This window comes from Leptinotarsa decemlineata, unplaced genomic scaffold (assembly GCF_025532065.1).
Source record: "Leptinotarsa decemlineata unplaced genomic scaffold, Ldec_3_MD MMD2_tig00026347_RagTag_RagTag, whole genome shotgun sequence".
NCBI classification, from domain to species: domain Eukaryota; kingdom Metazoa; phylum Arthropoda; class Insecta; order Coleoptera; family Chrysomelidae; genus Leptinotarsa; species Leptinotarsa decemlineata.
This window is the reverse complement of record NW_027412698.1, coordinates 2,463,152-2,474,192: the sequence shown is the minus strand read 5'-3', so window position 1 is coordinate 2,474,192 and position 11,041 is coordinate 2,463,152. Positions and strand designations below refer to the sequence as shown.

General features: G+C 36.1%; 1 protein-coding gene across 1 annotated transcript; it reads right to left on the bottom strand.

Annotated features, from left to right (window-relative positions):
- Positions 1-2,585: 2,585 nt before the first annotated feature.
- Positions 2,586-5,276, bottom strand: LOC141486102 (uncharacterized). Its single transcript, XM_074183822.1, has 3 exons — positions 5,138-5,276; positions 4,669-4,782; positions 2,586-4,582 (listed from the first exon to the last, which is right to left on the bottom strand). The coding sequence occupies exons 1-3, from the start codon at positions 5,274-5,276 to the stop codon at positions 4,443-4,445; spliced, it is 393 nt and encodes a 130-aa protein (XP_074039923.1). The 3' UTR covers positions 2,586-4,442.
- Between the last annotated feature and the right edge of the window lie 5,765 nt (positions 5,277-11,041).

Sequence of the window (11,041 nt, the reverse complement as noted above, 5' to 3'; positions counted from 1 at the left end):
AACGGACTATCCCCGATGGTCCACACCCCAAAACTTTGAAATGACAGATATTTTTCAATATTTTTCAACAAATTAAGGTTACTTGGACAATTTTATGAATAAAAGTACTCGTGTGGAAAGTCGATCGGAGCAACGAGTCTTGATAAAAATGTAGTTTCACTCGACGACATCAAACCCGCTCGTCCACCATTATTTGAAATGAATAATTATCAAAGCAGAAATAATAATGATAACGTTAATTCAACAACATTTATCCTGAGATGTCTACCATTATTCGAAAATATTAGTTTTTAAGGAAAATGGAAATGATAGGTAAAATGTTCATAACGAATTTTTATAATGCAAACACGTTTAACTAACGAAACTCAAGAGCCTCAAGAGCAAACAGAAATGAAAAATCAGCTACAGAAACTGCTTGATATGATCACCTTCTCTCTCTATACATTTTCTTGGTCTGCGAAAACACCCTCTCTGTACTTGAAATAGCATTCCAGGGTCGTTTCGTATGGCTTCACAATGTAATGTTATTCTATTCAACAATGCATCTCTTGTGTGAATAGGTGTAGCGTAAACAAGGCTTTTTAGATGCCCCCACAGAAAGAAATCCAATGGATTTAAATCCGGAGACCGCGATGGCCATGAATATGGCCCACCTCTACCAATCCATCTATTGTGGAAAATATGGTTCAGATGGTCACGCACAATCAAACTAAAATGAGGAGGAGCGCCATCATGCATAAACCACATATCTCTTCGGGTTTGCAATGGAACATGTTCCAAAAGTCCATTCAAATCGTTCTGAATGAACTCCAAATAACATTCTCCATTCAATCGGTCCTGTAGAACGAATGGTCCTATAAGATGGTTTCCTATGATACCAGCCCAAACATTCACGTTGAATTTCCGTTGGTGTTTGGTTTGCAATATCCCATGGGGATTTTCTTCGGCCCATATATGGAGATTATGAGAGTTGATAACTCCATCCTCTACTGAAACCTGCTTCATCAGTGAATAAAACTCGATTAATAAAAGTCATATCCTCTCTTTGCCTATCCATGAACCAATTGGCATATTCCAGTCGGGCTGGAAAATCTTGAGGTGTCATGGCATGTACCTTCTGGATGTGAAATGGGTGGAGCAGTTGTTCCCTAATTATTCTATGAATAGTGGACTTGGATGTATGGAACTGTTCTGATAGATTTCTGATGCTCATTGAAGGATCATCAGCGACGGCTTCCAAAATATTTTCCTCCAATACAACTGTACGTACAGTCCTAGGAGCGCCCTCACCACCTCGTTTTGGCAAAACTGTACCTACAATAATATCGAAATAAAACAACGTGCTCAAATTAATTATCAATTTTATTACATACCTGTCTCCCTCAAGCTGCGATCGACACGCTCGAATGTTTCTCTTGACGGTACCGTTCGATTGGGAAAATGCTCGGAATACGGACGACGAGTTTCTGCAGCATTACAAAATGCTCGTCCATAAAATACATGCATATCTGCATATTCATTGAATGTAAACTGTTCGGCCATATCAAAAAAATTCAAAATATCCTATAGAATATTGACAATACAATGATAGTCATATGACAACGCACCACTCAACAAAACAAAATCGCATTCCAGTTTCTCATTTTTTATCAAAACTTTCTAAAAGGTTTTTTTTGTCAACATCTGTGAAAGAAATGGAACAAATTATTCCCTGGATATTTTTCACCTGATCATGTGCAGCCGTTTTTGTAGTTCATTCGTTTGCTTTTTATTAGTATAGTAAATATTTTTTCCGATGTGCGTTTTTTCAGCTAAATTTAGATTCGTGTTAAAGAGTTTCTCCCATAAAATTATAATTATCAGTGAAACTCCTCAACAGTTTAGCTGTGAAGAAGAATTTGAAACATTCGAATGTTAAGTTTCATGAGATTCAGGTAACTGATCAACACGAAACGTGATTATTCCATACGTATTATGTACATACAAAATATGGAATGGATTCGATATTTCATAGTAGAGTAGCTTGTTAGTTTAAAAACACCACGAATCTACAGAACTTGATATTTCTTTTGAAAAAATATCTGCTATCACAATTGTGACTTAAACTTCCATATAGGTACTGTACTTTTTGTTTACGACTTCATTTTAGCATACTTTGTATTATTCCTGTTATAAATGTTGTTGAATTAACGTTATCATTATTATTTCTGCTTTGATAATTATTCATTTCAAATAATGGTGGACGAGCGGGTTTGATGTCGTCGAGTAGAACTACATTTTTATCAAGACTCGTTGCTCCGATCGACTTTCCACACGAGTACTTTTATTCATAAAATTGTCCAAGTAACCTTATTTTGTTGAAAAATATTGAAAAATATCTGTCATTTCAAAGTTTTGGGGTGTGGACCATCGGGGGTAGTCCGTTCCTGACTTTGTAGCAAAACAACTGACTCCTGCATGAAAGCTCATCGACGGAATTCATTTGTTTAGTCAATTACCAAAATTTGGATGATTTTGAATATTCACTTGAAAAGTTATCAAAGAAAAACATTTTTCATTTTGTAACTTCGAGGGCCCGTAACTTGGTTACGAAGACTTTTAGGAAAAAAAATTATATGAAGTACTGGTGATATTTTGACCCCATCTATACATTCCCGAGAGGAAAAGAGGAAGTCCAGGGACACCCTGTATATACTCAATGAATTTTTCATTCGGTCTTCTTAGACCTCCATATAAACTCTTATTGTTGTCATAGGCCTTCAAATGTGTAAATAATTTTGCCATATCAAAATCTTCCGAATCTTTGGAAAATTTTATACATACCTGACAGCTGTGAACATTCAATGCTTTCTTTATTATATAACCGCAAACATATGTGAATGAATTTTGTACTGGCAATTCTTCATTTTTATAGCTATAATACCCCACTGCAAGAGCACCTTCAGTGGATTGTTCTACATTATCTACAATGCGGGTATTGATATCTAATTATTTTAAATCAGTAAGCAGGACATCGAAATCGTCAATACAATTTGCATTACCACTATTGAAGTAACTTTGGCAGAAAAGTTTTTTGAAAGCTCGTATGAATTGAACAGGTGTTGGGTTAATACAGTTGCCACCTTGCTGACGAATACTTCCAAAAAAGTTTTCCACAGAATCTTGGTTCACACGTCTGGTTTTCCTTTATTTAAACCCATCACCCTTCAGTATTTCCCATAATTGCTTCATACCATTAATTGTTATCAACCAGCAAGTTATGAATTTAACATTTGAAGTTATTTCTTTCCCCTCTTGATTGAATACTTTCAGTTTTTTCAAGAACATGATCATATCCTCCAAAAATTCATTTTGGTATTTATCACCCTCAAATACATTATTGAATCTATTTGGAGAATTCTTCACCGATGCATTCAATATATCAAACAAATTATTAATTTTTTCAATGAATTCAGCAGTATATATTGCATTGGGAGGTAGCCCACCTAGACTCACGTAAGTGTTCATGCCACTGGCAACTGTGTTACTGATTATTTGTGTTGCTAATTTAACTTTCATCTTCTCGAAGTTTGTAGGACTGATATGAGAGTCCGTGAGTTTAGGAGCACACCTAAAGGCCAATTTTTTGTCTTGTTCGTAAAAATACTTTATATGTGACCAAGAAGTTCTGTTTCCATCAAATTCGATGATATTTTTCAAGAGATTATTTCGAGTTGCTTTGAGTACATGAGGTGTATCAAATAAATATAAAATTTGTTTATCTCCTACCATAAATACTGGATTATCTGGTGCGACTCCAAGTTTTTTTGACAATTTTATGAAATTTGAACCCATATCACTTACAAAAGCACCAATAATGAAACCTATATTTGTTAACTTTGGTATGCATTCCTCTATAATTAAAAGTCCTCGTATCATAATAACAGTAGCATGATTTGCTGTTATGAATTCTTTGCTACCATTACCGTAATCTTGTAGCCCTACAATCTCTTCCTGTGTTATAAAATAAATTGGATTTCAATGCCATTTCATCTACACACAAAAAACAATGTTTATCCTGATCCAACATGGTAGTGATTTTTTTCTCCAATGTTTTGAAAAGAGTTTCATTTTGCAATCCTGGCCTACAGACAACTTTCTGTGTGATATATTGCAATGAACGTTTACATGGTAAATGTAAAATTTTTGTAAAAAAATTGTATGCTCTTGGACCCAGGAAATAAAGTGTGAGGCAAACTGCTTATACTCTGCAGTATATCTCCTTCCCTTTGCCTTCGTTGACTCCAGCCTAGCCTGTATTTTCACAATATCAGCAAGATTTTGAGATAGAAATTGGTCACAAATTTTGTCAAAATCATCAAGAGAGAACTTTTTCCTTGTATCCAAAGCTTCTCTGGACTTTTTCTTTGTATCCAAAGCTTCTTTGGCAGCATTTTTCTTCTTCATGTTCTCAATGTCTGTCTGAGTTTCTGCTTCCGTGGAGTCTGTGAACTCAAAGAAGCTGGAGTTTGAGTCATTGCAGAAGGGGACATCATGCAGCTAGGAGTTTCCTCTGGCTCATCAACTTTTATAAGTAGATTCTCTGCAAAAAACATCATATGAATGAATTGTAAATTTTTACAATTTTCGTGAATCGCAATAAACGACCCTTTGATATCGCATTTTTACCTGACATATTTGAGCATGGTGATTCTTCCATCTCAAAGGTTCCACAGCCTACGGATAGTTGCCCTGATGTGGATGGTTGATTCAAATACGAAGTTGGTGGAACTATTTGAATGTCTGAAAATCAGAGTTATTTTCAAATGATAGGTATGGAAAACAGTTACTATTTTGGTCTAATTTATAAAAACGTCTCCCATTCAGTGCCCCCCAGTTGAATATTGATCAATTTTGCTAAGGAAATTTTTGCGTTCGAACAGATATGCTGGTATGATTTCATGTGACGATCAATCTTCAATCCCAAGTATTAGACAAACTTTTCAATTTCTATATCTATTGAACAACAATATTTGCAAGTTCAGTACTAAAGACTCGTAATCTAACAGCTGAAATCAGTCTATTATTACAGATTGACAAAACCAGTTTTCTGATTTTTTATGTAATAATTTCGTGAAAGAGATTTGAATGTACTTACCTGATAAAATATTAACTTTCACAGGCTTAACAGCTTCTTCTTCTAGAACACCAGCTTTTCGTTTGAAGTTATGGGCAAAAACTGTTGGGACTGCTTGAGGAATCAAATATTTCTTCAATTGGGATTTATTCAAAAACATGTTACTCTCAAAATGAAGTTCACACAAACGATAATGGCCATAAAGAGCTTCTGATGATTTGCCCAATAAATCTTCTCGATTGCAAGCTCTCAACCAATCTTTGGCTCTAAAAATGGTTTATTCATTAGTATTCAGGTGAAACGTTATTCAAAAATGCATTCATCAATGCGATAATAAACCATACCTTTCAATATCTTTAGGAAATCTAAAGAGATACGTCGTCCTATTCCTTGATTTAGAGTCGCATCCTCGATAGGCACAAACACTTCCACCTCGGTAGCTAGCCATCTTTAGTTGTTAATAGTTGAGTGTATTATTGTTACTGTTCTAAGACCTAACCTCACTTACACAAATGACTAATGTGAGGTTGACAATATACAAGCCAAGCTTGCGATTTAGCGGAAACGCTTCAGATGCGCTTCTGTATAGATAGGGTGTTCTGTGTAACAGGTTTGGGGCGCCATCTAGGATGGTTTGCTACCTATGACTGTGATTTCGCTTAGCGGGAACCATTTAAAGTTGTGTTTCTGTTACTTAGGCCTTATTACCCGATAGGCCTTATTGGCCGCACCTACCTTAATAGTTCTTTCAGTTTTCTCCTCTTGTTAGATTATGATAGAATCCTCTGAGGTTTTCGGGAGTAAATGGTAGCTGTTCCTGAATGTTATCGAATTTTTTGGTGCAATAGCCTCACTTTTTCCATCATACATCATCATACCAAAATGGTATTATCGTTCCTATTTCTGATCGTTTTTCCATTTTTCCTGAGATCAACTTTACTCCAATCTTTTGCTTCATCGAAAGAGTATCGACATTTAGTTATTCCGAACTCCTCGATCTGGATCCACCTCTACTCTCTAAATACAATTTTTTCATTCATTCATTCATAATACAGATATAAGAATAATATAGAAAAAATATTATGATACACGAACAATAGAATGCAAATGTAGAGAGAAAGATAAAAAATATTACAAGAGATGTAAGATGGTAATTTTCATCTATCTCCTTGCTGAAGTTTTCCAATTCCCGAATTTTAGGAGAAAGGTTCTTCATGTGAGCAGATCTCTAGTTGAACTGCAGCCATTTGTTCAGACTCCACTTTAAAGAGAGAGACTTGCTCTTCCAGTTCAACAAGTATGCCCCTCTTCGCTATATATTCCGTTCCAATGTCATTGTAAACGTGATATATCTCTAAAAATTTGTCTCTCCTGGATCTCATAAATGAAAACCAATCATCTGATTTTTCGGGGTCAAGCGTTGGGGGCGGTGTAGATCCTGGACTAACATCCTCGTATTCAGGATTGATCACTTGAACCTGTGAAATAAATAGATGTGATGAGTAATAGATGTCGCGTTTGAGTAATGATAATTTCCTGTGTTGGACTGATGTAGAAGGTCCTGCTACGACTTCCATCTCTCTCACTTTTATCGACTTGTCTTTATCCTTTTTTTCATGTTTCATCGTGTGCCTCCTTCTAGATGGCGACTTCAAGCTAGACTTTTTAGACTTCTTCGTCTTCTTCATTACCTTTTCTTCACCTTCCATTTTTTTCTTTTACGTCTCTCAATGTCATCATCCGAACTGTTCTGATTGATTGAACTATGTGGAGATACCATATTCTTCCAATACGTTTCCTCCGTCTCTAATATATTAGTCACAACAGATTGTGATAAGTTCGGAAGTAGCTCATCGAAATTCGGGCTGCAAGTCGCCATCATATTATCGAAGTTGGAAGTGTTGTCATTCAACTCCACGTAGTTTGGATTGAATTCATTTTACCCTTTGAGCCCCAAATTGAGATTTCAGAACAATTTTAATAAACATTTATTGAAAACTTCCATAATACTGCCGTGTGAAAGTAAAAAGCAGTAAGTGCAATGATAATAATTTCGAGTCATTGTCATTTTAGTCTTTTTTGTTCTACACTATTTATTTTTATTTCGATTTCAAATAAAAATACATTGAATATCGTTATTGAATATGTATTATTTTTTCACAAAAGAGAAAATTCTCTCACTTTGGCTTTTGCGGAGAAATCAGCAGTTAGGGGAGAGTTCCCTTGAACTGGACATTTTTATTGGAATGGCTCTAGCGGCCTAACGATTCATCATTTAGGAATTGAAATATTTATATCAACACGTCAGAAAATCAGGCTTTATATTTCTACACTTGAAAGTTATAAAAAGATAAGTCAAGGTGTTTAAAATTTTATTTTTCTTATTGTTTATCAAGTGAACAGGTTTCTATGAAACGGACGGTTGTTTCCATGAAATGGACACTAGACGATTTTTATACGGTTTTCATAATTAACTGATTACAATACAGTATAAAAATTTAAAAACATTTGTAACAGAAAAAATGTAACTTTCCCAGAACTTCACAAGAATTGTGAGCCCATTTCGTGCAAAGTTTGCACTGGAGCCATTCTTATTTGCTGTTTTGATATTCACCTTGACAGATTGGACAAACCGAATTTTCCTTTTCACCGTCTCGATCACATGAATCATCTTTATTCTTTTCCACCATTTCTTCACAAAATTCTTCTAGGTTAGCAGGTGTCGGAGACTCATCGTGTAGTGATATTTCCGAGGTTGTATCAGAATCGTAATCATTTTTAGCAACTTTTGGTAACTTTATATTCTTTTTAGTTTTCTTTGATGATACTTTTGCTTTTTGAGAGCCTCTATTTGTTTTTCGTTTCTTCGCCTTTTCCTCAAATGCTCTCATAAGTTCATCTTTTTCGGGAGTGTCAGTTATAACAGCACTTTTTCCTTTTTTTCTTTTACTTCGGACCGATTTCCGCGGCATTGCTTTTGGATAGGGTCTAAGAACTTCAGGTGAAATTAGATTTAGTTCAGCTCGACCTTGTAATGTAATTGATCGATTTAAGTTCTCCACACTTTTAGAACAGCAAGGTCTTGAATGGTCAGAGCTAGTTGAGGGGATAAATTCCAAACAGGTGCTGTTAAACTTGGCGGTCTGCTCATAGGAATTTGAAGTGTTCAAGTTAGAAGTTGACTGAGAAACCATGTCCAATCCTCCAACTTCAGATAAATCATTGGACTTCTTGTCTTGAATGTCTTGTTCTTGGATTTCTTTGTTGCAAGGATTTTGTCTGTCGGTTACAGATGATGCCAGAAAGTCGTCTTCAGTAAATATTGATGAATTTAGTGGATATATTCCTGTTTTCAGAAAGCTTTTTCAAATATTGTTTATTGAAAAAGATTCACTATATGCAACATTAACAAATCCTGCAACTTCGTATAGACTAACGGTTTTGCCAGGATTTGAGAGACAAGCCAATTATTTAATGCCACTTTGTACCTTGCCTTAAAAGGGCCGTAAACTGCCACATCAAGTGGTTGCATACGGTGACTGCAGTGGGGAGGGAGTGTTGAAATGATTATATTATTTTTCCTTGCAAAATCAATTACTTGTATATTCACATGAGTAATGCGGTTATCCATAATAATCAAAGCTTTATTTTCACTCGTATGTTTAACATGGTTAACAAAATGCTTTAGAAACTCTACAAATATTTCTTCTGTAATCCACCCAGATGGATTTGCAAACCCTTTAGACCCTGTCGGTGCATCTTTAAGCATAATGTCCTTAAAATAAACCCGAGGAAATACGAATACAGGTGGCAGTGATCTGCCGGCAGCATTTACAAAAAAAATGTGGTGATGAGCGTTCCTTTTTCGGCAGATGCAAATTTGACCAACCTGTCATACAACCGGTTTCATCCAGGTTCCAAATCATGTTGGCTGAAAACCCATATTTCTTGTACAAGCTTTCTAATTTGGAAAAAAGGTGCCTACGTTTGATTTATTAAAACTAGATGCTCTGCTTACAGACGTATTTTCTGGCAGATGGAGCGACAAATCCTTATTGCGTTTCATAAACCCATGAAGCCAGTGAATTCCAGCTTTAAAATTTATGTTCCATTCTGGTGGAATAGATATGTTGTTCGCCAATGCAAACTGGTATGCAAGCTCGTTTTCGTGGTAGTTAAGCCATGACACATTTTCGATGTTGTTTTAACCCTTTGAGGCCGGATTTATTTTTTTCTTAATAAAATGAAATTACTCCTCATATAACTATTTATTAATGATTATTGAAGGTGATAAAATATTTGGTTTGAGTTAAGAACATAAGGATTATCCTGCAGGATGTGGTCACCCTATGTAACCACTAGGAACATAGCAACTTCATGGAATCTACTTTGCGTGATATTGAGCGAAACAGTTTTTGTCATGTTTTATGCACAGACCTACTTTACGAGTTGCGTATTTCCACATGGTGCGGGAAACATTCTGGCTGGTACTGCAAAGAGCACATCTCAATTTTGTGGATCGTTCTGGCATATGACATGCTTTGCTTTGTCTTACTTCCAAAGGGACATTCCTCTTGAAATTATTGGGAGGCGTTTCATTCGAAGGTCTTCCGCGTTTGTTTGGCTCAGCTGCCCCAATAAGACCTCTTGCTACATTTAGGCGGAACTCCTTCAAAGTAAGGCTTTTTGATTGACTGCGTTGTTGAAAGAGAATGAATGAATTTACAACACATGCGTCAAGAAAATAGAAGAAGATCCTATGCCACCATTTATGTGATTTTCGGTCTGTTTCGTAAATATTTTTCAACATGTCGAATTTATCCACAAATCCCATATGAGAGTTATATTCTACAACCATTCGAGGGCATCTAACATCCAAAACAGCCCCGTCTTTTTGTCGCCTCCTTACTACTTCTATAAGTGAAGGATCTAGGTAATTTCCTAGTAACAATACACTCCTACGGTCCATTCACTTCAATGCAGCCAGACCATCACTGGAAACGCGAAAATCAATGTCACCTCGTTTCATATCCTTGTCAGGTTTCAATTCTGGAAAATCTTTTCTGCCTTTCCTGAATGTTCCGCACGTATATACCCCCTCCGCTAGCAACTACCGTTGAAGTTCAATAGAATTGAAGTAATTGTCGAAAAACACTTTATGGTGTTTTCCAACCAAAGTCCGAGTAAGATTCTTCACAACGCGCATCCCTAATTTTTTTTCTGTATTGCCATCGACTTTTCCAGTGTATATTTCGAAATCACACATGAAACCACTCGAATCTGACCTGACCCACACTTTATAGCCCCGCTTGATGGGTTTATTCGGCATGTACTGGCGAATACTACTGCGCCCTTTGAATCTTATCATGGATTCATCAACTGCTTGAAATTCATGTGGTTCTAGAGCAGACATAAATGTTTGGCGGAGTTTTGACAAAAGTGGACGAACTTTATACAGCTTATCATAGTTAGGATCATTTTTTGTAGGTTGAACCGAATTGTCATTCAGATGGATGTTGCTTAGCAACCACGAAAATCTGTCACGCGATATAACACTGCTAATAAAATGGTCACGGAGTTCATTTTTTGCAGACCAGTAATCCCTGTAGCTTGGCATCTTCTTCAAGCCCATCATCAGGTTGACCCCGAGGAAAACTTTTATTTCTTCATCAGTGGTTGGGGTGTAATTCGCACCCCCACCTCTTTTTTGCATATAATACAAGTTTGTTTGAAAGGTAATTTGCTGGATTAGGACATCTAGAAAAAGTTGCAGAAATATATCAGTTGGACTCTCTACATTGTCCGATAAATTGCCACCTGTTGTCGATACAAAAGGGTTTGGTTTCGTACAATAAGTTGTCTGATGGGTCCAAACAACCGGTTTTTTCGCCATTAGTTGTCTTGCTAGAGTTTGTAAAGGTATTT

Excerpts from the sequence above, each read along its gene's own strand:
- LOC141486102 (XM_074183822.1), bottom strand. The coding sequence starts at position 5,276 with ATGTTTTTGAATAAATCCCAATTGAAGAAATATTTGATTCCTCAAGCA. Across the intron at positions 4,783-5,137 it reads GAAAGTTAATATTTTATCAG|ACATTCAAATAGTTCCACCA; the intron begins GTAAGTACATTC and ends TCTGATTTTCAG. Across the intron at positions 4,583-4,668 it reads ACCATGCTCAAATATGTCAG|AGAATCTACTTATAAAAGTT; the intron begins GTAAAAATGCGA and ends TGTTTTTTGCAG.